Here is a 26,440-nt window from a genome sequence, read left to right as displayed (position 1 = left end):
ATAACTGGGTTCCAACAGGGATAGCAGTCCATTATTAGAAAATGATCCAATTAAGAATTCATAAGTATGTGGAACATATTCTATCCCCTTTAAACCCTCATCTTTATTTACCATCAGATGTTGCATATACTGTAAGGCAGTAGCCAACTGATACAATCTTAGATTAGCTAGAGACCACCAACCTCTTTCTCTAGGTAAAGTCATATATTTACTTGCCCTTCTAGTCTTACCATAGGCTCAAATGAATTTTGTTATTAAATTATCTATCGCTGTGAACCATGTCTTTTCAAATTTGAGTAGAATTGCCCAAAACAAGTATAAGACATTCAGAACGAAAATCACGTGAACTATATTATTCTGACCCATTATGGACATATGAAAATAGTTCCACCCGCTAAAGTCCTGTGTTGCTTTGTCTAAAATTGGTGATACATTTAATTTTACTATCTGGTCTATATTTGGGGTAGTATCGATCCCGAGATATAGTGCATGCTCCACTTTTCTAGCATCGTGTGTAAATATACGGCTATTAATCATCAATTGAGTTTTGTCTCTGTTCAATGAATACACAGAAAACTTTCCAAACTTTTCCGCAACCCTTTCAATTTCCCTTGAAGTCTCATCAGGATTTGTCATTACGACAGCTACGTCATCAGCGCAAGCTAAAATTTTGCTTTCCCATCCATAGCTCCTTACTGGTAAAAGAACAGGCTTGCTTTCTAACTGTCAGAGTAGGGGATCGATTTATAAAGCAAATAATAATGGAGAGCATGGGCACCCATGCCTGGTGCATCGTCTAATTTGTATCTAATTAGATTGACCCCCCCATTGATTGTATCTGGGCAGCTGGGTTCTTATATATTGCTTGCACTGCCGTGATGAATCCCCTTCCTAACCTGTAAGCTGCCATGGTTTTCCATAGATACTCCCAGTTAACCCTGTTGAATGCTTTTTTGATATTCAACAGTGCTACTGTTATAGGCTTTCTAGCAACGTTAGTTGCATCAAACAACATGATGACCCTTCTAATATGGTCAGTTGTTTCGCTCCCCGGCACAAACCCATGTTGATTCTGTGTGACTAATTTACCTATCACAGGGCTTAGGTGAGATGGAAGGACTTTAGAATAGATCTTGGCATCACTATTTATTAATGTTATGGGCCTGTATGAACTCGTTTTTATGGTGTTTTACACTTTTAAAAAAAATATCACTATATTTGCGGTTGCCCAGGAAGCGAGGAGCTTATTGCCTTGCAGTACTTGAATAAACAGTTCTAAGAAGACTGGCATCTATACAGTCTTAAAATTCTTGTAGAATTCAAGAGGGTTCACGTCCGTACGAACTGCTTTCCCTGAAGGTAGACAATGGATAGCTGTCGCCAATTCCTCACCCGAAACTTAGCCCCAAGTTCCTGCGCTTGCCTTGAACGATTTAATCCACATTTACACTACTCAGAAACCCATTCATTAAATACTCACTCTCTAAGGAATCCGAGGGGGTTGCCCGATAAAGTTCTTCATAATATCTACAGAAGATTTCCCTGATGACCTCAGGATTGGAGACAAGCCCCCCCTGCGGATCCCTTATTTCTTTAGTTACTCAGGCTGCTACCTTCCGTCGCGTTCGTATCGCAAGAAGGCGACCTACCCTTTTGTTATACTCATAGCACTCCCTGCCCTTGGCAAGGTATTTTTCTGAAGCCTTTTTGGTGGAGCTCCCGTTGATTGCTCTTCTAGCAATTACAAACTTCTGTAGGACAGCATCAAGTTCCATGCCCCTAGCTATAGCATCTGCTAACTGACTTTTGACCGATGTAAGTGTTGACTATTGCTCCCGGATATGGTCTTGAATATACTTCGGCTACCTTATGCTAAAGCTTAGGGTTTCACCTTGGATCCCCACCTTTAGAGCATCCCATACTACTTCCACTGGGGCCGTGCCCCTATTCATTTCCAGAAACTCCTGTAACCATACGTTCATATGGTGTATTTATACGAGGTAATTCAAAAGTCCTCTCTCAAAGGTCCAGCTTCTACTTCTACTTCTAAGGTGCTTTGTGAGAATTTCTAATAACAAGGGGTTATGATCTGACATAAAACGTGGGTATAGTTCTAGCCATGACCGAGTTATCAACTCCGGTGATATTAGAAAGTAATCTAAATGAGCTAATGTTCTGTGTGGGGCAGAATAGTACGTGTAGCCAGGGTCTGGTGCATTTAGGGTAGGCCACTCATCGACTAATCCAATCTTTTTCTGCAGACTGCAAAGCGCTTTCAGAACCCTTGGTTTATTGCCAGTGTAACCATTAAGGTTAGATTCTGTTATCTTCCACAGGCTAACCCCAGATACATTAAAATTTATATCCCCACACACTACGTAAGGGTCAGGCCACTCCGCGAGTTCAACTTGAACACAGGGTGTTCTCCACTGTATTGAAGCTGCACTCGGCTATAGCCCATCTACCATACTTACTGCATTATGTCCCTACTTCGGGTTATTATAGCAACCCCTCTGGTTTTCATATTCTGCCTGGTACATCACTACTTTCATCCCACGAGTATCTAATATATATTTATTACAGTATTCTACTTGTGTCTCCTGCAAACAATATGGCCCTCATTACAACATTGGCGGTATTGACCGCCTACCGCCACAGCGATGGCAGCCAACTTACAGTCGTCGTGGCTACCAGCCACCTACCCGCATTATAACCGTAGACGGAATTCTGCCAGAAGGCTGGCGGAATACCGTCGACTGTCATGGCAGCGGACGGCGTTAAGGTGATGCTGCTGTCAGCATCAGCGCCATGCCAGCAAAACACAGCTGACCGTATCAGGAGCAATGAGACGGCCTGGCGGTGTTTTGCTGGTGGACGCTGCTACAGGCAGCAGCGCCACATCCCGTCTCCTGCCGGAAGACTCCCTGCAAGCAGGTAAGTTGGGTTCTCTGACAGGAGAGGGGGTGGGGGTGGGGTGTGCGGGAGTGGGAGTGTTGTGTGTGTGTGTGGGGGTGTGTGTGTCTGTTTATGTATGCGTTTTTCTTCTATCTCCCCACATGTCTTAGTAACCTTCCACACCATAGCCTGAAGCTCTTTGGTAGCCACCCTGGCCCTTCGGCTCTCCGCCCAGGTTTCACTTTAAAGCTCCTTTATTGTACCATAGTTTAAGTGCAGCATTGACTTATCTGGATTTCCCATATTTTCCATGAAGCTGCTTTCCTTGCCCCCTTCTCTAGTACCATTTGCAAAAGACAGAGTCTCTGGCCCCCCTTGCTGAGTTGAAAGTCTTATGCCTGAGTAATCCGTTCTCAGGTTTGCTTCCCTGCAACCAGGAGCCAGTTTCTGGGTTAGTGAATTGGATCTCACCCTAGTCCTTTTGTGCTGTTGTTGCTTCTGTTTTACCGAGGGTCTTGCTGCTGCATACAAACTAGTACCATTATCTGAGGAGTGACTAACCTCATCCTCACTTTGATTAGGACAGCTCCTGATGGCCTCGGAGAACTCGTAAGAGAATAAAACTTATCACCTCCTTCACGAGATCAATCTGAGTTTCTTCCTTTCTATCCATCATTTTCCACTTTTTCTGCTTTATCATCCTGCACTTCTACAGCGGGCCCCCAATCGATGCACAGCTCCATACCGCTTTTATTAGTTGTACGGCTCCCTCCAGACTGCAGTGCTAGTGTTAGTGGCCTGGCGTTGTTTCCGTTGTGTACTGCTTGACTCCTCTTTTTCAATATTTCTGAGCTGTTATTGCTATATGACTGAATATTAGCCAAACTGTCTACAGGTGGTCATCACCATTTCCCCTGGACTGCTTGCTTTAGGGGTTTTAGTCTTTGCTCCAATTGCATTTCATCTGTCTGCACTGAATCCCCAGGGCACATTACCCCAGTGTGAGACCCTGTATTTGCCAGGTTTAACCACCTCAAGTTCATACAGAGGGGAGCACCGTACTCCTCCTCAACGGATTTTTCGGGTATTGCTAAGCAAATGGTGTTGACTTCTGTCTCTTGCCTGACACCTTTGTGGGCGTTGGGGTTCAGATCGGACACTGCCTTTATGTTCTCTGTTGCATTCACAGGTAAAGTACTTATCCCTGCGAATCCATTAGCCTGACCTCTACTGCTGAAAAAGTGCGTGATAGCTGGTTGCGAACCTATCCCCTTGTCTACGCTCACTTTCCCCCAGAGCTTTTACAGTTGCTTCGCCACGATTATTGTTTAATTGTGTTGTCCTGTTAAAAACCGCATACCTATTGGGGCCCCACTGTTCTGGTCCAGCTTCGCCATTTGCTCCTGCCGAGCTCCAAGTGCTGAACGGCCACCGACTGTTGCTCCGCCAACCTTCTCTGTTTTTCCTCCAGCGGTGCGTAATTTTTATGGTGCCATGTCTTTGGGTGCTATATTGCGCAGCCCCACTGAGCTCACTGCTGTCTCGCACCCGACCACTCTCGTATCTGTGGTTCCCCATGCAGGTTGATACAGCTACTTGAGCTACTGTGCAGGAATCTTGTTATAAATAGTCCGGAAATGCCGGGAATGAGAACACAGCCCAGGGGCACCCAGCATCTGTGCCCTGGTTGCGTTTTCCTTACGCTAAGTATCGAGCAGGTTGCATAGATTCCAGGTTGTTCCCGTAACACTATCGGCCCCTGTCACACACAGCGGCGTTCCTTGTGGGTCATACCACACCGTACTGAGTCCTCACCACTCTGCTCGGTCACTCACACAGAGTCGGGTGGCGGAGCCTGTGGTCGACCGCACTACACGTTCATAATCTTGCTCCTTCCTCCTGGCTGTGACAACTGATATGCAAGTGAGCAAGAACTAATTGGAACTCAATTCCTCTACCTTTCTCTTTATTTTTAAATAGTTCTGTTTCTTCCTGCAACCAGTTTATAACAGTAGTAACATAACAACAGTACTTTTCTTTTTCCATTGAAAGCACACATTATTTAATTTAAAGCATAATCCTCACATTCATGATACTTATTTCTCCTTAAAAGTAGTCCATGTTGACCTACTCTTCTCTCCACGACATCCCATTGATACACCAATTTCCTCCTATGAATCAAACCACATATAATGGCACGAACTGTCCGTATGCAGTTGGATGGTACAAGAGGGCACACATTGATATGCTGTTTTTCATGACTTGTGTGGTCTCATTTCATAGTCTATAGTAAAACAAAATATTTTTATGATATTATCACAACAACAGTTTGAGGACTGAGCTTATAGGATCAGTGTATCCTAGATGTCTCTATTTCTACTGTTTACATTTACAGTTACATTGTATTTTAGTATTGGAGCAATCGAGCATCCTGCTGAATGTTTACTTTGTTCACCCCAGCTGCACTGGGAGTCCATCAATTGACTGTATCTTGTTTTTTCGTCTAATGTGTCAGGATGCACAAAACTCGGTACTATCCACATCCCTGCTTCCCCACATCATAACCTCACCTGCTGCTGATTGAAAAATCTGGGTTCCTCTTATGGATCCTTCTCATGGAAATAGACTGACTGATGGTCTAGGAAAGCCTCTGATAACCTCATATACCATCCCATTTCCTAGCACTGTACAGTATGGTGCACACCAAATACTTCAGAAGTGTTGATGTTGTCAAGAAAAATCCTGATGTGCATGCTGTTCACCCTTTTCATAAAATTGTCCATCCCTGCATCTCTTCTAGGTTGTGGGAAGACTTACACTATGCTGGGCACAGACTATGAGCCAGGCATCTACGTGCGCACACTTAATGACCTCTTCCGGGCCATTGAGGAGACCAGCGATGACATGGAGTATGAAGTCTCTATGTCCTACCTTGAGGTAAGGGCCTTGCTGTGGGGAAACTATGCAACCTTTTGCTCATGAGGACCATCTGTCTGGGAAGGTGAGTAATGGCAGGTGTATAGTTAATGTGCAGTGGCAGATGGCAGAACCTCACTACTTTCCAGTCTCCACTAAGCCTGGTTGGTGTATCTGACCTGAATTCCATCACAGTAAGCTTCATATAGTGCCTAGGTCCCCGTCTACTGCGAACATTAACTATCATTGGCACTTTATGCTTCCTGGCACTATTGCTTCTTAAAACTTTAAAATTCATTTCTGTGGGACAGCGGTGCTTGCTTTGCTACTACCAAGCTGCACCTCTTGTGTGAGGAAGCAAACCTTGCACTGCTGCTGTCCAATTTGTATGTGTCTTGTTATGAGGGAAGATTGAGCTTCTTGTTGGTAGGGGTGAAGCTTGCTCTGCTTCTGCCCTTTCTGTACCTGTCCTCTAAAGGAAGGAAGTGTGTTCTGTTTCTGCCCGATGTTGCTCCATCTAAAAATAGGGGCTTGTATAGAAGAAACAAGACAACTGAGACAAGTTGCCTCTTGAGTCATTAAGAAAATTGTCAGGGCAGAAGTGGTGTGGTTCACTAATACTAATAAATGACACTCAATGCAATATGATCTAATGTGGTATAATGAATCAATCCAAAATACAATCTTGTTTTATATAAAAGTTCATACTCCAGCTAGTAGTCAACAACACTTGCAGCAAGGCAGGAGGTCCAGGCTGAACAAAAAGCTGTTCTCCTCAGCCTCAGTTAGACTGCTTTTCCAGTCAGGATGCAACACAGGCGAGGCTGGGGTGAATTGTGGGACCTGGCCTTCACTGCCTCATTACCACTAGCGTATCGGCTCAGGTATCGAGGCAGGAGAAGTTTGGGTGTTGGGTGTGTAGCTCACAATATCAAGGCCTATGTGCCCCCTCTATCAACACCCAATCAGTTTTGTGTGTGCCCTAGCAGCATGGGCATGGCCTATTCCATAAAGCAGGCTATGATTTAGGTGCCTTGCCCTGTACAACATATCACGCATGCTGACAGCCTCGCCAGTAACGCAACACAGCCTGATGACATGTACGCGATCTGCCACCCACCTTCTGAAGCTGGTGAACATGCCATATGAACCAGGGACTATTTCACACTATTTGATGTGAGATACTTATATTACAGAGGGGCTAAAATCAAGAGGTGAAACATGTTGTTGGAAAAGAAAATCAAAGTCTGTTGCTTGTCCCTCCTGATTTTAATATTGTGGTATAGAGGCACCAGTAAAACAAAATAGCTTACCTACATACAATTTTAATATAGGCTGGCAGTTTAATTATCGGAGAATATATATGTCAACATAAGGGACATAACTTTACTCACATTGGGAAACCCATACCTAGGAAACAAGTGAGGAATAGCAGTCTCAGATGCATTCTAGTGCTAGATGTGGAGCCCATTGATAAAGCATAGCAAATGTGTTAGATGAGGGCTAATCATCCTATAAAGGCATGTGAATGTATCATTATTCCATAGGTTTGGCTGTTTCTTTCAAGAGTTTTGTACTTATTGTATGTTTATGTATAACAACCGTTTAACTCATCCCACCCCTTTCCAGTGTGTTACTGCCTCCTGTCCTTTACTTTTGTGTTAAAAAAGTTTGTGCTGCTACCGTCCATGTTTCCCTTTGTTGTGTTGTGAAGCTTGGTATAAAACCTTCCACTGCACAAAAGAAACAAACATGTTGCATTGCCAATGCTTGTCCTAATGTAAGAAGCAAGTAAACTCTCACAAAATATGTGGGAAGTTATTACGTTTGGTTTTCTGTTCAAAACAAGCACTTTTTAAATGGACTAAATTACTTCTTTAATTTTAAGTATAGCTGACAGTTGGTTCAATTTTCTTGTATAACACCTGTGGCCAGTCCTGGCATTTTAGCCAACAGCAGTTTGAATACTGATATTTTGAGCATGAAATGAGTCTTTAAAACAAAACTACAAGCCACACAATGCAACATGTTGGCTGAAAGGCAATGGCTGATGGTATTGTGTCATTGTGCCACCTGTTTGAAATGTTCTTAATTACATGGTAAAATGTTTAAATATAGCACTGTGCCTCCTGCAGCACACACCGTCTCGTATGCACAGTGTTCGGTTGGGCTTGGAGGTCCTGACTGTACTCAGGCAGACTTACTGACTTTGTTAAATTGTCTCAACATCATAATATAAAAAGTGGACCCATTGGCTTTCTCAAGGGATGAGCATACAGCCATTGTCCAAAAATCACAAATATTTTTAATCAAATGTATATTTCAGTAATTAACCCCTACGCGGCCAGGCCTTTTTCCCCCCTCAGGTTCCAGGCTATTTTTGGGCTATTTGGGGAAGTTCGGGCTTAGGCCCTCATAACTTTTTGTCCACATAAGCTACCTACGTCAAATTGGCGTCCCTTTTTTCCAGCATCCTAGGGATTCTATAGGTACCCAGAGTTTGTGGGTTCTCCTGGAGGAGACCAAGAAATTAGCCAAAATACATCGAAAATGTCGTTTTTGTTTTTTAAACAAATGGAAAAAAAGGGCTGCAGAAGAAGGCTTGTGTTTTTCCCCTGAAAAAGCATTCAACAAAGGGTTTATGGTACAATCACCATCTTCCCAGCTTTCAGGAACAGGCAGACTTGAATCAGAAAACCACATTTTTTAACACAATATTTGCATTTTACTGAGACGTTTCCCATTTTTACTATTTTGTGTGCTTTTAGCCTCCTTCCAGTTAGTAACAGAAATGGGTGTAATACCAATGCTGGATCACTGAAAGTTAAACATTTTTGAAAAGTAGACACATTTTGAATTCAGCAAGGGATCATTTGTCTAGATCCTTCAAGGTTTTCATACAGAAAGTAACAGCTAAAAATAAAAAATAAATATTGAAATTGAGGTGAAAAAGACAGCCTTTTTTCTCCACGTTTTACTCTTCAACTTTTTCCTGCAATGTCAGATTTTCAAAAGCAATATACTGTTATATCTGCTGGAGTCTTCTGTTTGCCAGGATATATAGGGCTTGTAGGTTCATCAAGAACTCTAGGTACCCAGAGCCAATAAAGGAGCTGCACCTTGCAATGGGTTTTCATTGTATACCGGGTATACAGCAATTCATTTGCGGAAATATAAAGAGTGAAAAATAGGTAACAAGGAAACCTTCGTATTTCCAAAATAGGCACAAGATAAGGTGTTGAGAAGCAGTGGTTATTTGCACATCTCTGAATTCCGGGATCCCCATACTAGCATGTGAATTACAAGGCATTTCTCAAATATATGTTTTTTTTACACACTGTCTTACATTTGGAAGGAAAAAATGTAGAGAAATACAAGGGGCAATAGCACTTGTTCTGCTATTTTGTATTCCCTCAAGTCCCCCGATAAAAATGGTACCTCACTTGTGTGGGTAGGCCTAATGCCCGCGGCAGGAAACGCAACATGGACACATGGCATTTTTACATTGAAATCTGACGTGTTTTTTGGAATGTAGATTTTGGCCTCTAGCTCAGCCGGCACCTAGGGAAACCTAGCAAACCTGGCCATTTCTAAAAACTAGACACATAGGGAAACCCAGGATGGGGTAACTTGTGGTGCTCTCACCAGGTTCTGTTACCCAGAATCCTAGGCAAATCTGAAAATTTGGCAGAAAAAACACTTTTTCCTCACATTTGGGTGCTGCAAAGTTCTGGAATCTGAGGGGAGCCACAAACTTCCATCTACCCAGCGTTTCCCCAGGTCTCCCGATAAAAAAGGTACCTCACTTGTGTAGGTAGGCATAGTGCCTGCAACAGGAAATGCAACATGGACACGACATTTTTATATTGAAATCTGACGTGTTTTTTGGAAACTGCCTAGCTGTGGATTTTGGCCTCTAGCTCAGCCGGCACCTAGGGAAACCTACCAAACTTGGGCATTTTTGAAAACTAAGCTCCTAGGGGAATTCAGAATGGGGTGACTTGTGGGGCTCTCACCAGGTTCTGTTACCCAGAATCCTTTGCAAACCTCAGAATTTGGCAAAAAAACACCTTTTCCGCACATTTCCGTGACAGAAAGTTCTGGAATCTGAGAGGAGCCACAAATTTTCTTCTACCCTGCGTTCCCCCAAGTCTCCCAATGAAAATAATACCTCACTTGTGTGAGTAGGCCTAGTGCCAGCGACAGGAAATGCCCCAAAACACAACTTGGACACATCACATTTTCCCAGAGAAAATTGACCTCTTTTTTGCAAAGTGCCTAGTTGTGGATTTTGGCCTCTAGTTCAGCCGGCAACTAGGAAAACCTAGCAAACCTAGAAATTTCTAAAAACTAGACACATAGGGAAACACAGGATGGGGTAACTTGTGGTGCTCTCACCAATTTCTGTTACCCAGAATCCTTAGCAAATTTGAACATTTGGCAAACAAAAAACACTTTTTCCTCACATTTGGGTGCTGCAAAATTCTGGAATCTGAGGGGAGCCACAAACTTCCATCTATTCAGCGTTCCCCCAGGTCTCCTGATAAAAATGGTACTTCACTTGTGTAGGTAGGCATAGTGCCCGCAAAAGGAAATGCCCCAAAACACTATGTGACACATCAAAATTGTAAAATACAATATGACCTTTTTTTGCAGGGGCACCTGTGTTTTTGATCCTGGGTTCAGCAGCCATCTAGGGAAACCTACAAAACCCAAATATTTCTGAAAACTAGACACCCGAGGGAGTCCAGGGAGGTGTGACCTGCGTGGATCCCCCAGTGTTTTCTTACCCAGAATCCTCAGCAAACCTCAAATTTAGCTAAAAAATCACATTTTTCCCACATTTCTGTGTGGGATCAGTGCACCGGCACAAATTTCCTACCATCCAACGTTCCCCTCAGTAGCCTGGTAAAAATGATACCCCACTTGTGTAGGTGGGCCAAGTGCCTATGACAGAGAAGAGCCAAAAACATGTCGAAAATGAGGGGGAACCAAAGCGGGTCCGAAAGGATTGTTTGAAGAAAAATGTTTTTAGGCTGATAAGTGGGGCAGAATCTTTATCGGTATAGATGTGACAGTGCTGGCTGGTAGGAATTTTGTGGGTTCCTGCAGATTCCGGAAGGTTCCATCACAAAAATGTGGGAAAATGTGCGATTTCCAGCAAAGTTGGAGGTTTGCAGGGCATTGTGGTTAAAAAACTGGTGCAGGGTGCATGTGAAGCACACCACCCTGGACTTACCCAGATTTTTAGTTTTCAGATGTGTCTCGGCCTCGTAGATTTTTCTACATGGCAGCGTCCCAAAGTCCAAAAAGTGCAGCCCTCACCATTCCAAGTGGGACGATTTTGAGAGTTACACAAGCTCTCATGGCTCAAATGTAAAACCAAAACCCAAAATAATCAAATGTCCTCTTGTTTACCGTGTGATAAGATGTTTTAGTGTGCGGGGAGAGCTGAAAGACTGGGGGTGGGGAGGCATAACCATGCCCATACTGATTGGTAGCCACCACCACCCTTTTTCTTTTTTAAAAATTTCCTGGCATCCAGTAGGCTTTCTGCCCCCCCCCAGGGGAAACGATCGGGGGTAATTGCCCCATCTGCCCACCAGTGGGCAGAGCAACTTTATCTCCATTTATTTGGGGGGGGGGTATGGCCATACACCCACCTTCTTCTTTTGAATAATAAATCTTCCCTGGTCTCTGGTGGGCTTTCTGCCCCCCTTGGGAGTAGATGGGCCTTACAGAAATAGGCCAATCTGCCCCCGAGGGGGGCAGAAATGGCCAACAGTAATGTGCCCCCATGGGGAGCAACCCTTGCCCAAGGGGCTGACCCCCAAACAAAACACACACACACATACTCAGACTAATCCCTGGTGCCTAATTGGTTTCTGCCCCCCCCCCGGGGCAGATCGGCCTAGTAGAAATAGGCTGATCTGCCCCAAGGGGGCAGAAATGGCCTAAAATAAATCTCCCCACCCCAGGGGAACGACCCTAGCCTAAGGAATTGCTCCCCTTAGGTGAAATTAGTGCAAAAAAGAATCCCTTGTGCCTAGTGGTTTCTGCCCTCCTTGGGGGCAGACCAACTGCCCTCAAGGGAGGCAGAGACGGCTTAAAATAAAATTGCCCCCCAGGGGAGTGACCCTTGCCTGAGGGATCGCTCCCCATCTGTAAAAAAAAAAAAGAAAAAAGTCCCTGATACCTAGTGGTTTCTGCCCCACTTGGGGGCAGATCGGCCTACTTAAAATAGGCTGATCTGCCCCCAAGGGGGGAAGAAATGGCCGAAAATAAATTTGCACCCCCCAGGGGAGCGACCCTTGCCTAAGGGGTCGCCCACTTTGCGTGAAACTGACCTAAAATAAAATCTGTGGTTTTTAGTGGTTTCTGCCGCTCCTTGGGGGCAGATTGGCCTAATAAAAATAAGCTGATATGCCCCCAAGGGAGGCAGAAATTGCCTAAAGATAATTTGACCCCCAGGGGAGCGACCCTTGCCTAAGGGATCGCTCCCTAAGTGTAAATATATATATATATATATATATATATATATATATATATATATATATATATCCCTGGTGCCTTAAAATAATTTGCTCCTCTGGGGAGCGACCCTTGCCCAAGAGCTCGCTCCCCTCATGTCAATAACAACAACAAAAAAACAACTCCCTTATGTCTAGTTGTCATTTCTGCAGCCCGATTGCAGAAATGTTCAGAAAGACATCAAAGGAAAGGCCTTTCCTTTCATGCCTCTCCCGTCCCCGGCATTTTTGCATTTCTCATCTGATCTGCTCTGGAAGCTGAGCTTCCAGCACAGTGGGGGCAGCATCTGATGAGGTCAGCACGTGATCACGCACTGACGCCATCAGACGTCACCGGGGAGGGTTGGGGGTTTGGGGGTTTGGGGTGGAAGAGGAAGTGATTCCCCTTCCATCCATGCCGATGGGAGGGGGGTGCGAGGCCCTCGGTGGTAGCGCTAGCGCTTCTCCCGAGGACCCATTCCTGGACGAGGTGGTTACGTCCCTGGTACCTGAGCGCAATGGCAGCGGACATAACCAACTCGTCCAGGGCACCCGTGGGGTTAACACAATACAATGCTTAATAACAAGGATTATTATAAAAATGTATAATAACGTTATAATTAACAAAATAAAATCTACATGTCTGTGAGTCTTTCTTTTGACTTAGTTTTAATTATTGCATTTTGTGGGCTGAATTTTTTTAAAAGAAAGACCCCTGGACATGTTTTTTTATTTTTTTATTTTCAGTAATAAAACTAACATGTTTCTGAGTTGTTCTTTGATATTTTCAGCTCACTAAATGCAATCATAAAAAGAACTGCAAGAGGATCCTTGCACTCCAGCTAGGAGTGTTTTAAAAATATATACTACGTTTTTCTGTGGTCATGGATTTAATGACTCAGGAGACTTAGGGCCTAATTACGACCCTGGCGGTCAGACTGGCATACCACCAGTGTGGCAGTTAGGAGGACGCTATCAAGCCAGCGGCCTCCAGACCACCGCATTACAATGTTCCCGTGGGGCTGGCAGAGCAATCATTTCAGCGATATTTGCTTTCGCTCTAAGGGGAGAGCCTATGCCAGAGGCACCAACTGCGCCGCCAGCACAGTCGGTATGTGTACTGTTGCCATGGCAGACAGTGTGCATAATGACTGTGCTGGCAGGGGGGGCAGTGCATTGCCCAACACATGGGCAATATCAGTGCAGGGGCCCCCCTGTGGTCCATCTCTGCCTCTCCACCTACCTTTTCATGGCGGTGTCCCCACACTGAAAAGATTGGCGGAAAGGCAGATCGTAATATGGACAGTGGTGCCGCTGCTGGCACCGCCTCCATATTCTGCTGGCCTCCTGACCCCTGCAGTGGGTCAAGAGTTGGCGGTGGCAGCAGTCCTATGGTGGTCTGACTGCCAACATCTAAATCGTCTGGTCGGACCACCACAGGACACTGCGATCTCAACACCAAAGTCAGTACGGTGGTCTTCGAAGCGCCGTACTTGTGATCAGGCCCTAATTTTTTTATGCTGCTGGGCGGCTGCTGCACTCCCTGCAGCCCTCACAACACTAAAGAAATGCATGTTTGTGCCACTGCTACTTTTAGGGACATCACCCAGCTGAACAAATGTGTAAACTGCTCTCACAGAGCATTATAGAGTGCTCCTACAAGGAGCAGTGAGTAATAAATAATGGGCTTCTGCCATTTATTTACTGGTCACTTTTAAAAAATATTTTTTTGTGAGTGTCCCAGTGCCCACCCAGGACACCCACATATGTTTTTATTGTGGGCCAGTAGGAGTGCCCTATGGCCCCCACAGCCTCAGCCAGCTCCATAGCCAGCACACATCATGTATGCTGGTGGGAGCCAGCATGTTTTTCTTAAGTGGGTGCCTTGGTGCCTACCTGGGGCATCCACAGCTACATTTCTGTTGGTGGCCATGGGAAGAGCACACCCGGGGCACCCACAATGCAGACTAGCTGGAGACAGAGGGGGGAGTCCCGGGGCCCTAATGGCCTCAGCCAGCTCTCCTTGCCAGATCCAGTGACTTTTTTATTGGGTGCTAGTGAGAGCTGGCACTTTTTCTTTTTTCCCTCCGGGCAGTAGCAGCATTTTTAACTACTGTCACCGAACAAGAGAAAAGTTGAGTTCCCTGCCCTGGAGAGTGCAGGCAGGGGGTTGGTGTCCTTGTGGTCGATACCGGTTTGGGAAGGGGGGGCATGTGGTCTCACTGCCCTTTTCAGATAAATTCAGCCCAAGGCAATCCAGTCCCAGGGGCCCAAGAGTGGCTTGTGAGACTATGTGCCACTCTTCCTCTCTCATTTTAAGGTAAGCCCGTGCCACTCTTACAAAGGCTAGTGGGTAGTCTATCTCTACACTGCCCCCTTATATCTTTTTATAAAATATATTTTCAGGACAGGGAACTAAGGCTCTGGAGTCCTGCAATGGCTGCAGCAATATTTTCTTTCATTTTGCGACCAGATAACTGGATGTCTCGCCCCGGTGGGACTGTGACTCACACAGGACCGATATTGCCCAATGGAAAACAGCCCCATCAGCCAATCAGAACGCTCTATATTTTGAAATTGTGCCTGAAAGACTCTCTGAATGAATTTACACCAAATCAAAAAAGCACACTTTCAGGAACAATGGCCAGATGTATGAAGCCTGTTTGCATTTCTTAATGGTCCAAATCATTATTTTAAGCCGTTAAGAAATGCAAACTGAGCTTTTTCAATGTACAAGACCTTTTAAGGAATCGCAAATTGCGATTTCTAGAATAGGAGATCACAAATATGGATTTCCTCTTTGTGATTACTGTTCTGATATACCATGCATTTCCTAAATATGACTTGGGCATTTAGGAGATGCAATTTCCTTCGACTTGAAGTCAATGGTAACCAGGTGCAATTCCAACAAAGCACCCCAAAGTGTTTTTTGTTTAATTGCAATAGAGTCCCCACATGCCCCTTCGGCATATGTGTGCTCTACAGGTGCATCCCTATTTTAGGGACGTACTGAGGGGGGCCGTTTGCCCATTGCCATCCTTGGTTTTGCATTTCCTAAATAGCGATTTCCTAATAAGAAATCGCTATTTAGGAAATGCAAAACTGGCCCATTGACTCAAATGCAATGGGATTTCTTATTACCTATTTCTTGTAGGAATCGCTATTAGAAAATCGGTATCTTAATACATTACATTTTGCATTTCTTAAATAGCAATTTCTATGAAGTCGCTATTTAAGAAATGCAAAATAGATTTTTCGTACATATGGCTTCCTGCAAAATTTGGTGTAACTCCATTCACCTGTTGGCTTTAGTCCTTTTCAAAAATCCCAATGGAAATTGGAGGAGGATTTTGCAATTTAGCCCTCCCACCAACCCTTTCTCTTTGCCCCCCTTGACGGATCACCCTGAAACTTTCAATGAAGAAACTAAACAGAAAAGAACACTTTTTCGGATAGTTTTTCGGCTATTTATCTAACATTGCCAAAGTTACTGGCAGACCAAAGAAGGCTTTTCCTATGGAAACGCAGACCTAAGTATAACAACCCAGTAGAAATAATGCAAACTCAAAAACAGCGCTGGGGAGTAAGCAGGGTCCTTATTTACCGGATGTCTCTTTGTATGTGCCACCTTAGGTGTGTTTGGGAGTTTGACACACTGGACTCTAGCAACCAACTGTTTCTTGGCTCTCGCATACCTAGCAAAAAATAATGAATTTAAATAAAAGCGATCCTATGTATGCTGAGGGGGCGTTGATACATTTTTTTAAATTTATTGCGTCATTTTGCTTCAGCGTCTCTTTAGAGAATGGTTTTGCTGAAGACGGTAGATATCGATCCTGCTGTCTGTCTGCCCTTTTCTCTGGCCCGTACATCTATAGATTGAAGTGCATTCAGCATTTGATCGGTTGACCTCTGACCTCCTTATCACTTGTGGCTCTCTGATGCGCTCCTTAAAGGCCGCGCCTTCCCTGTTTACGCCGAGCTGATAGTATCCTTGGCTACCGGTAGAGGAGCGGCGTTAGAAGCAAGCGGGACGCGCTGCCTGCCCAGGCCGGCACAGCATTTGTATGCGTAGGAAGATGCGTTGTAAGAAACGAGCAATGGAAACCGAGCTGCGGAGGAGTATGGAGGCCAGAGCCCGGCCACAAGGCGATCCTGAGCGCGAGGTCACCGTGCACCGAAGCACTGCAAACATCAGTCTTTAGCGTCACTCTGGCGATAGCTTCGCTCCCAGGTCTAAGGGGGAATCCGTAGCATTGGGGTGGGATTGCGGTGATGAGTGGTATCGCTTCATGGGAGTGTTGTGCTCTAATGCTTGTGCGTATCAGAGTCATCACCTCCACAGGATGAGCTGTCAGACTGTCACATTCTAAGACGTTCACACTGGCATCTTTAGAAGTAGGTACAGCTCTGAAATGTCTTATCACAGACAGATCGATTTCGGAAAAAACTCATTATGTATTTAAATATAGTTACTGAAAAACGCAAACAATTAAGTTATAAAAACTAAAAACAACTGAAACAGGCCAGTTATGAGGAACAGCAAGGATAATCTTGTCCCCTACAAAGGCCTTGCAACGAAAACCAGTCACACTACTTAATAATACACATATAAAGAGAAACAGACACTTCTGCTAATGTCCAGTGCTTCTGTCAGCATGCAGGATGTCCACCTAGAAGTATTGCACTGAGAAAATGCCTTTTTTGGCAATAGCTTCAGAAGCCTGCCCCAAAAAGTATAACTTCTTTGTACACATTCATGTCATGTATGACCGGAATTGTGATGTAATATTGGCAGGTGTGCGGGGCACTATGGTTGCACACTGGATTCTAGGTACAGGGGCGCGGGGTGCTGGACATAGTCAGGGCCATTCCCTGAATCCAGTTCCAGTGGACACTTTGAACAGCGTCAAAAGTATTTCACAAGAAAAGAAAAAAAGTCACTCAAAGAAACTTTGCTAGGGGGAACTTTATGGTTCTATGCTAATGTAAAAAAAACTAACATCTGTTATAAAAATATAGGGCCAGATGTACGAACACATTTTCCCATTGACACAGAATGGGAAAAACCCTTTGCTACATCTGGCCCATAGTTCCCGATAAAATCCGGACTTGAAGGAATATTTTGGTTATGAGCCAGAGACTTGAAACTAATTGAATTTATTTGCTATGGAACCATATCTCACCACAACTCATTGTTCACGACATCACGTATGATATAACACATTATATCAAAATCAACACAACCAATCTCCTCAGGGTTGCCATTTCATGCATTTGTTTTAGAGGCTGTCAAAATTTGACTGGAGCCACTTTAGAACCATTGCTAACAATAGACATTCCTATTGGTCCAGACCTTATTTGACCTGTGCTCTAACATCAAAATATAAATATAGTCCAACATGCCAACACTGAGGCTCCTTTTTAATTTACAAATATCACAATATGCTCCAAAAATAACAAAATAATCTCCTGAATTCAACTGTCGTTAAAAAAACAACTGGAAATATACAATCTTACCTAAAATTAGAAAATAATTTAAGACTCATTTGTTACCCACTAACCTACGTGCCTTCAGAAATTATATTAAGACACACCAGTTCCTCTACAACCTAACCTTCAGAAAATAACTTGTAAATCAGCAGTTCTCTGAACATTCTAAATTTCAGCAGCAGGCCCGGTTCCAGGAATTTATATCTGGGTGGGCCACGGGTGCGTTTGGGTGGGCCAATGTGTGCTCAATTTTCAACTATTCTGAAGGTAGCCTACAACCTGGGCTCTGGTGCCACCGCACCTGCTGCATCATTGGCAGGTAAACCCATGTCTCCTCCTTCCCAACCCACACCTCCACACTGCAGTTTGCCTCTGACATGAGCTAAGGTTGCAGTGATGTGACACCATGTTTAGCACCTGTCTTCAAATCTTACACCTCACTAAACACCTCCTATAGTAGTCATTCTAGAAAAAATCACCATGCGCCTCAATTACAAGCCCCTAGCAGCACACTGTGCCACCGGAGCGTCATTTTTTTAACGCTTTGGTGGTGCAGTGTGGCGGCCCATTTTTACAAGGCCATGCAAAGCCACCTTGCGTGGTTTTTCATGTCCTTGTAAATATGGCCCCCTTTCCGGCATAACTGTGAGTGAAAGGGGCTGGTTTCTTTTCATGGGCATGCCCAGAGATTTGTCTCAGACAGTAGAAAAATAGAGAAAATCATCTAAAGGTGGTATTCTTCTCCCTATTAGAACACAAGTAAAACAGCTATTATTAAAACATTGCACTATAAAATGTATTCTAGTAAAGTCTTGTTGACCCCTGACTCATAATTAAAGTAAACAAAAGCGAAAAGAAATCACATTTGGCGATTTTGAGGAAGCACTTAACAGGTGCTTTCTCTGTGGCCGCTTTTGCTGTTAGTGGGAGAGCCAAAGTGTGTTGGAAATGGCCCTTTTTGCAGGGTCATACCCAGTCTTTTTGCCTCCTTCCTCCTATTTTTTCTGACCTGTTTTTGTTGGCTTTAGGACTCTGGGCACTTTACCACTGCTAACCAGTACTAAAGTGCATATGCTCTCTGTGTAAAGTGTACTGTTGATTGGTTTATCCATGATTGGCATATTTGATTTACTGGTAAGTCCCTAGTAAAGTGCACTAGAGGTGCCCGGGGCCTGTAAATCAAATACTACTAGTGGGTCTGCAGCACTGGTTGTGCCATCCGAATCAGTACCCCTGTAAACATGGCTCAGACCTGCCACTGCAGTGCCTGTGTGTGCTGTTTTAAACTGCCAATTCGACTAGGCAAGTGTACCCACTTGCCAGGCCTAAACCTTCCCTTCTACTACATGTCAGGCACCCATAAGGTAGGCCCTAGGTAGCCCCAGGGGCAGGGTGTAGTGTATATTTAAGGTAGGACATATAGTAGTGTGTTTTATATGTCCTAACAGTGAAATACTGCCAAATTTGGTTTTCACAGTGCAAGCCTATACCTCTCATAGGTTAACATGGGGGCTGCCTTTAAATATCCTTAAAGTGCAGATTCGCTTTGAGAGCAGATACAAATTTGGAGTTTAGGGTCTCTGAACTCAAAATTTTAAAATACATCTTTTAGTGAAGTTGGTTTTTAAATTGTCTGTTAGAAAATGCCACTTTTAGAAAGTAGGCATTTTCTTGCTTATACCATTCTGTGACTCTGCCTGTCTGTGGATTGTCTGTCTGGGTCAGTTTGACAGTTGGGCTGTTTTGCAACTCTCTAGACAGTGACACAAAAGGGGGCAGGGATGTAGTCTGTATATCCTGATGAGCCATCTGAGCTAGAGAGGAGGGAGGCGTGGTTGTTCACACCTGAAAGGACTGTGCCTGCCCTCACACAATGCAGTCTCTGACCCCCTGGTGTGCGTCTGGGGCCTGGCCTGGATACGGAAGGATCTTGCAAACACTTAAGACTTTGCTTTGAAGTTTGCCAACTTCAAAGGCAGAACTGGGTATAAGAAGAAGACCAAAAACCCCAGACTTTTTGAATCTTTCTGGAATCAAGAGGAACCTCTGCCCAGGAGAAGAGCTGAAGAGCTGAAGGAGGAGTACTGTCCCTTTGCTGTGTTGCTTTGCTGGACTGGCCTGCAGTTGCTGCTTCTGCCTGAAAAGAGTGCAAAGGGTGAACTTTGCTGTGTGTCCTGCTTGAGAAAGTTCTCCAAGGGCTTGTATTAGAGCTTGCCTCCTGTTGTAAGTCTCAGGGACACCAAAGACTTCAGTTTCCTCAACCTGCAGCACTGGGAACTGTGTGTTTTGTGCTGCTCAAGAGGAGAAACCACTGTGATGCCGCCAATGGTGCCGCTGGCCTGCACTGTGACCTGCCGACGCCGCACAGAGTCGTATTGCCCCGCTTCACACCGCAACCCTGGTCTTACCGACGCCGTCATCTGACGACTTCACTGAGCCGCTGCTCACACCGTGACCTGTGGGCCCCACACTCCGGCTTCACCTGCTCACACCACAGTCTCGGCATCCGCGACGACAACGCTCTTGGTGACACCGGTGCCGCTACCTGCACCGTGGCCTGTGGACACTGCTCGTGAGGTACACGAAACACTGTCCCATCCCACACTGCAGTCCCGGTCCACCGACGCCAGCACCATCGACTCCTGTGTCGTCACCAGGCATCCTGCCTGCACGTGGCCTGTGGACACCGCTCATGAGGGTCACAAAGCACCATCCCGACCTACACAGTTGGCCTGGGCATACCGATGACAGCCCTTCAGCAACGACGACGCGGCTGCCTGCTCCGTGACCTGTGGACACCGCACGTCGCACCGCCCCGCTTCACATAGCAGCCTTGGTCTCACCGACGTCGTTGGACGCCGTCACCGAGCCACTGCCTGCACCGTGACCTGTGGGCACCACACTTCGCATCTTCCTGCTTCACACCGCAGCCCCGATGCCATCCACGCCAGTGCACCTGACTTCATCAGCCGGGAGTTAGATCCGCAACGCGTGTGACCTCAAGGGCCAGTTGACTCCTGCACCGACTCTGGAACTGACACTGCGACGTCAGCGACACTGCTCTCTGGAGCTCACAGCAAGGATCACAACGCCCTACAAATCCAAGGTACTGTTTGCGAGTCTTTCCGACACCGTAGCTGGCCCGCAACGCCGCGGCCGGCCTGAACTGTTGATTTTGTTGATCACGATGCCGTGATTGCCCCAGGTGGAGCTATCGACTTCAAGGAACTGTATTTTTGAGTACATCTTGCAGAATTCATACTTTTATTACTGTATGTTGGATTTTTATCATATTTTGTGTTGTTTTGTCTTGTTTTATATAGATAAATATTGGCTATTTTTCTAATACTGGTGTGGTGTCTTTTTGTAGTGTTTTCACTTATTACTGTGTGTTATGTGCAAATGCTTTACACATTGCTTCTGAGAAAAGCCTGACTGCTCGTGCCAAGTTACCAAGGGGGTGAGCAGGGGTTATCTGAGTGGCCATCTCCATTCCCTGACTAGAGTGAGTGTCCCTACTTGGCCAGGGTGCAAACCGACTGCCAACTAGAGACCCCATTTCTAACAGTCATGTTTTGGTGGGCCTAGTCCACCCGCTAGAACCGGGCCTGTTCAGCAGAGAAAATGCATCCTAATTCTTGGCTGTCCTAGAGAAGCATTATATTTTGATTTTGTGTTTGCATTTGCACCTAGATGCCCCCCTATTGATACCCTGTGCTGTGCACATGATTACATTTTAAACAATAAATAAATAATACATTTCTATTTGGGGAATGCAAAAGTTTTCTTTTTGAAGTTCTTTAGCTTTACCAAGCTTAAAAAAATCTGATTCTGCAAAACCCATTTTTTCATTACATTTTGCTTGCAAGTGAACGTTTGTGGAGGTAACAAACTTTGTAACTTCCCAAAGTTTTTTAGACATCCCTAACTTATAGAAATGCATTTAATACAGTGTGTAGGGATGGGAAACAGAATCAATTGAGTTAGATGAAATTGCTCAGCCCTGTTGGGTAGCAGTATATTCCACACATGGGTGTGCTGAGAGGACTCCAGTGTATTTTGTCCATTCTGCCTTTCACTGGAATTATATGCTCACTCCTTCAAACAACACATTCTAACTCAGGAGTGAGGTATACTACGCAACTCAATGATACTCATTTGATTGACATCAGAAGGTAGAACAGATGAGCTAGGATCTATATCTATGCCCTACAGGTTTCACAGACATTTTTTTGGCACCTGCCACTTTTCTATGGTCATTCGTATCATTTGTAAGTGCAAAAATGAAAACCAGTGAGTTGAGCAACTCCCTGTGTTGATGAGTGAAAAGTCTGGGAACCTATACCACTCATGCTGTGTCTAAGAACCATGATAACCTCTAATCCACGTCACAGCGTCTGGTTTCTTTTTCCTTGTTATCTGCAGATCTACAATGAGATGATCCGAGACCTGTTGACTCCTTCCCTCGGATATTTGGATCTGCGAGAGGATTCCAAAGGAGTGATTCAGGTGGCGGGAATCACAGAAGTCTCCACCATTAATGCCAAGGAGGTAATGTTGGCCTTGAGGTTGCATGTAGGGTGCTCAAAGTCGAACTAGACTTTAGTATTTACCCTAACACCTTGAGTTCTTAGCCTCCTTAGCTATGTATACTTTCCACCATGCATCTATAACACATACTACTCTTGCCCCCCTACAGACTTTTAGATAACTGTGACCGTGTGAGAGTAGGCAGGGGCTTAAAAAGGCGCAGTCTTAAGCTCAATATTTTTGTGGTGCATGAGAAGGTGGGTCATGTAGTGATGACTGGGCTTTGTGGCAAGAACTGAAACCTATTCTACCCCCACCCAAAAACAAAAGCTTCTGATGCTGCTGTAAATGTCATGAGAAATGTGCAACCCCCCCGAATCCCACAGACATCAGCAGTTCCCAGTCTAGAATGTTAGCTGGTAAACGACACTGCAGAGGGGTTTCCTTCTCATGTTAGTCCCAACTGAGCAACCTGACCCCATTACGTCCTATCGAATAGTGTTCATGTTCTCCTGTGATATCAGCTCTTCATGGGAGACTGTGTGAGCAGAGTCGAGATCATGTGACCAGTGGTTGGACACCGTGTTTTTGAGGATCTGCTGTTAATATTTATAGTGATTCGTTGTCTTTCAGGGTCATTCCAATGCTCTCGAAATATCACCCATATAATAAATTAAAAATAAAACTAAACAAAATACTCAGCAAGTTGCTGTAGCTCCTTGACACTGATGCTGAGGCAGAGTTAAATACATGGTTTTGTGTCCAACGCTTCCCCATCCCTTGTGACCTGTCAGCACCATTGAATTACTGGGAAATCATGTAGTTATCCAGTTATGCACATTGTACTGTATGAAGATCAGAGACTACTCTGGCATTCCATGAGGTTGGCCATAGGGCTGAGTAAGCATTATCTAGACTCCTAAGTGCAGTGGAACAGCTGGGGAAAAGCAAAGGTATATAAAAAATATATTATACAGTTTTTGCTGACATTTCCAGTTTTGCCAGCTGAGGGGAATTGAGGTAATACGTTGATAGCACAGGATCACAGAATGTGGGAAAGCAGTAAAGCCAGGATTACAACTTTGATTTCCACATTCACAACCAAAAGCATAATCCTTAGAATACATCCCAACTTAGCAATTTGAGCCCATTACGTCCTATCCAATAGTGTTCATGTCTATATAGCCTTTCAACCATATCCCATCCTTACTGCTAGGTAACACCTCATAATAATGTATGGATGGGGGCTGTTAGTAACCTTCCATCTGAAAGGGACCCTTTACCTCTGGCATCAGGAGACAACATCTTCTTTTCATATAAAAAAAAAAACATTGCTCCCACCAGTGGTGGTTGTAGCCCACCTGAACTCCTACAAGTTTAAGTGTGGATATGTCCAATGATGATGCATGCCACACTATATAAGTGAGGGTCTTGCAAATCCCAGTAGCAAATCTTTCAAATACGCATTTACAGAGTAACCCTATTCTTCATTTTGTGAGTACATACTTTTGTTAGAGGAACAGAAGAATAGGCCTTAAAGACATCTCTCTCATCTTGTGAGGTGAGAACTCAGGAATACTACTTTGATGGTCTTCTGTAGTGGGTAACACTGAAATGTTCCTCTGGGTGCATTACATGGTTGGAGTTTGAGCACTTCTTTGGCCAAAAGCACGTGGAGCAGTCTGGCTCAAGCTCTTTCTAAACTGCCGAGGTGAGGAATCATGTTTCCTCAATGAAAACCCATACTTTACATTACCTTAGGCTGCCTCTTACAGGGAGAGAATAGTAGGTATTACGAAGTTCCTGGATGAATGTCACACAGACTTACTTTCTTATCCCCCCAGTTCGGTTCCTTGATGTAGTGTTATAGCAGAGCCACCTCCATCTCAACACTAACCGTTTCCGTAGTTAATAAACTGCTCAGTCACTGTATCACCTCCTGGCAAGATTAACACTGCAATACATGGGCAGTTTCATAAGGTCTAATAGGGCTGCACTCCTTTCACCCATGGAAACAGACTAACTTCCTTTTTCCTTCCTGCCCAGATAATGCAGCTTCTGATGAAAGGGAACAAGCAGAGGACTCAAGAGCCCACAGCTGCTAATAAGACCTCGTCCCGGTCGCATGCAGTGCTGCAGGTTACAGTGCGGCAGAAGAGCCGGGTGAAGAACATCATGCAGGAGGTTCGCGTGGGCCGGCTCTTCATGATCGACCTGGCTGGATCTGAGCGGGCAGCGCAGGTACTATTGCAATTGTTGACCAGCTGAGGATCCTAGTGTGTGCACCTATATCAGGTGTGCCAGAAATTGAAGGTTGTTAGAAATGGGGTCTCGAGTTGGCAGTGGTTTGCACCCTCTGCAAGTAGGGACCCTGACTCTAATTAGGGTAAGGAAGTCACACAGCTAAGATAGCCCCAGCTCATCCCCTTAGTAGCTTGACACAAGCAGTCTGTCTTACCTGAGAGGCAACGTAAAGTTTTTGTAAGCACACACACACACACACACACACACACAGTAACACAGTGAAAACACCATAAATGGTCTCCAAACCAGTTTAGAAAAAAAAGTCAATATTTATCTGAGTAAAACAAGATAAAAATGGCAAAAATCCAACCTACACAAGTAAAGATATTACTTTTTAATGGTTTAAATGAGTCTTAGTCCATAGGAATCAATGGTTGTATTGTTTTAGCACAAAGTACCTGAGTTGCATCAAAAACAAAGATGATGCAAGCTGTAGGGGAGAAGAGGCACCGAAAAAGCAAAGCGATGCATTGGTTCCTTAATGCGCAGGGGAGGAGATACGTCAATTCTCTCCTCACAGGTGAGGTGTTGCGTCAGTTCCTTACTGGCAGGGGAGGTGATGCATCGATTCTTTCATCACAGGAAAGAAGTTGCATTGAATTCTAGACACGCAGCCTCAGCTCGTTACTGGGGTGCGGGGTTGATGAAAAATTGATGCCCCGGGACGATGCTTGGAAACTCCAGACATGCAGTGTTGTTGGAGCTGCGGTGAAACAGGTGCTGCATCAGTTCTGTAGCTGCAAGGCAGGTGTTGTCGATTTTTTGTCCGCACTACGTTGGCGCGTGGATTTTCTCCTTTAGATCACCAGCTTACACTTCCAAGGGCCCAGGGACTGAAGTTGTCACCACTTGCCATGTCAGGACTCTCAGCAGAAGAGCCCAGGCACAGGTAGATAAAGTTGTTGGTGTCCCTGAGACTTCTTAACAGGGGGCAAGCTCCGTTCAAGTCCTTAGAGAACCTTGGAAAGCAGGATGTAGAAAGCCACGTCCAGTCCTTTCACTCCCAGCACAGAAGCAGCAGGCCAGCACAGTAAAGTAACCGGTAGAGTGGCAGTCAATCCAACAGCATCCGGCTCTTCTTTCTGGCAGAATATCCTCAGTCCAGAAGTGTTTTAACTTAGTAGGGTCAGTGGTCCAGTACTTATACCAATTTCTGTCTTTGAAGTAGGCAGACTTCAAAGAGAAGTCAGTGCACAAGGCCCAGCCTTTCCCTGCCCTGGCACCAGACACGCTCCAGGGGGTTGGAGACTGCTTTGTGTAAGGACAGGCACAGCCCTATCCAGGTGCAAATGTCAGCTTCTCCCACCACTCTAGTTCAGGAAGACCCATCAGGAAATGCAGGACACACCTCAGCTCCCTTTGTGTGACTGTCTAGAGTGAATTCACAAACAGGCCAACTGTCATACTGACCCAGAAGTGTATTCTACAGACAGACAGAGGCACAGAATGGTTAGGCGAGAAAATGCCCACTATCTAAAAGGGGCATTTTCAAACTTACAATCCACCAAAAGTTGTATTTTTGAATTGTGAGTTCAGAAACCCCCAAACTCCATACCTCTATATGCTCCCAATGGAAAATTACACTTAAAGGATATTTCAAGGCAATCCCCATATTAGCCTATGGGAGAGATAGTCCATGCATTTGTGAAAAATGAATTTAGCAGTACTTTACTATCATGACATGTAAACCACACCAGTACACATCCTACCTTTTAAATACACCACGCCCTGCCCATGGGGCTTCCTTGGGCCTACCTAAGGGGTGATTTACATGAAGTTAAAAGGAATGTTTG

The 26,440-nt window shown here is 44.9% G+C and overlaps 1 protein-coding gene across 1 annotated transcript in view; it reads left to right on the top strand.

Annotated features, from left to right (window-relative positions):
- KIF19 (kinesin family member 19) overlaps positions 1–26,440 on the top strand; it is a 279,912-nt gene that overhangs the window by 163,232 nt on the left and 90,240 nt on the right. The window contains exons 5-7 of the mRNA XM_069199793.1: positions 5,696–5,832; positions 22,239–22,364; positions 24,390–24,584. Coding sequence (XP_069055894.1) covers positions 5,696–5,832; positions 22,239–22,364; positions 24,390–24,584 — 458 coding nt within the window. The remainder of the gene's footprint in view (positions 1–5,695; positions 5,833–22,238; positions 22,365–24,389; positions 24,585–26,440) is intronic.

Source organism: Pleurodeles waltl, chromosome 7, assembly GCF_031143425.1.
Source record: "Pleurodeles waltl isolate 20211129_DDA chromosome 7, aPleWal1.hap1.20221129, whole genome shotgun sequence".
In the NCBI taxonomy this organism is placed as follows: domain Eukaryota; kingdom Metazoa; phylum Chordata; class Amphibia; order Caudata; family Salamandridae; genus Pleurodeles; species Pleurodeles waltl.
Note: the sequence above shows the minus strand (reverse complement) of the source record. Positions and strands in the feature narration are given on the sequence as shown.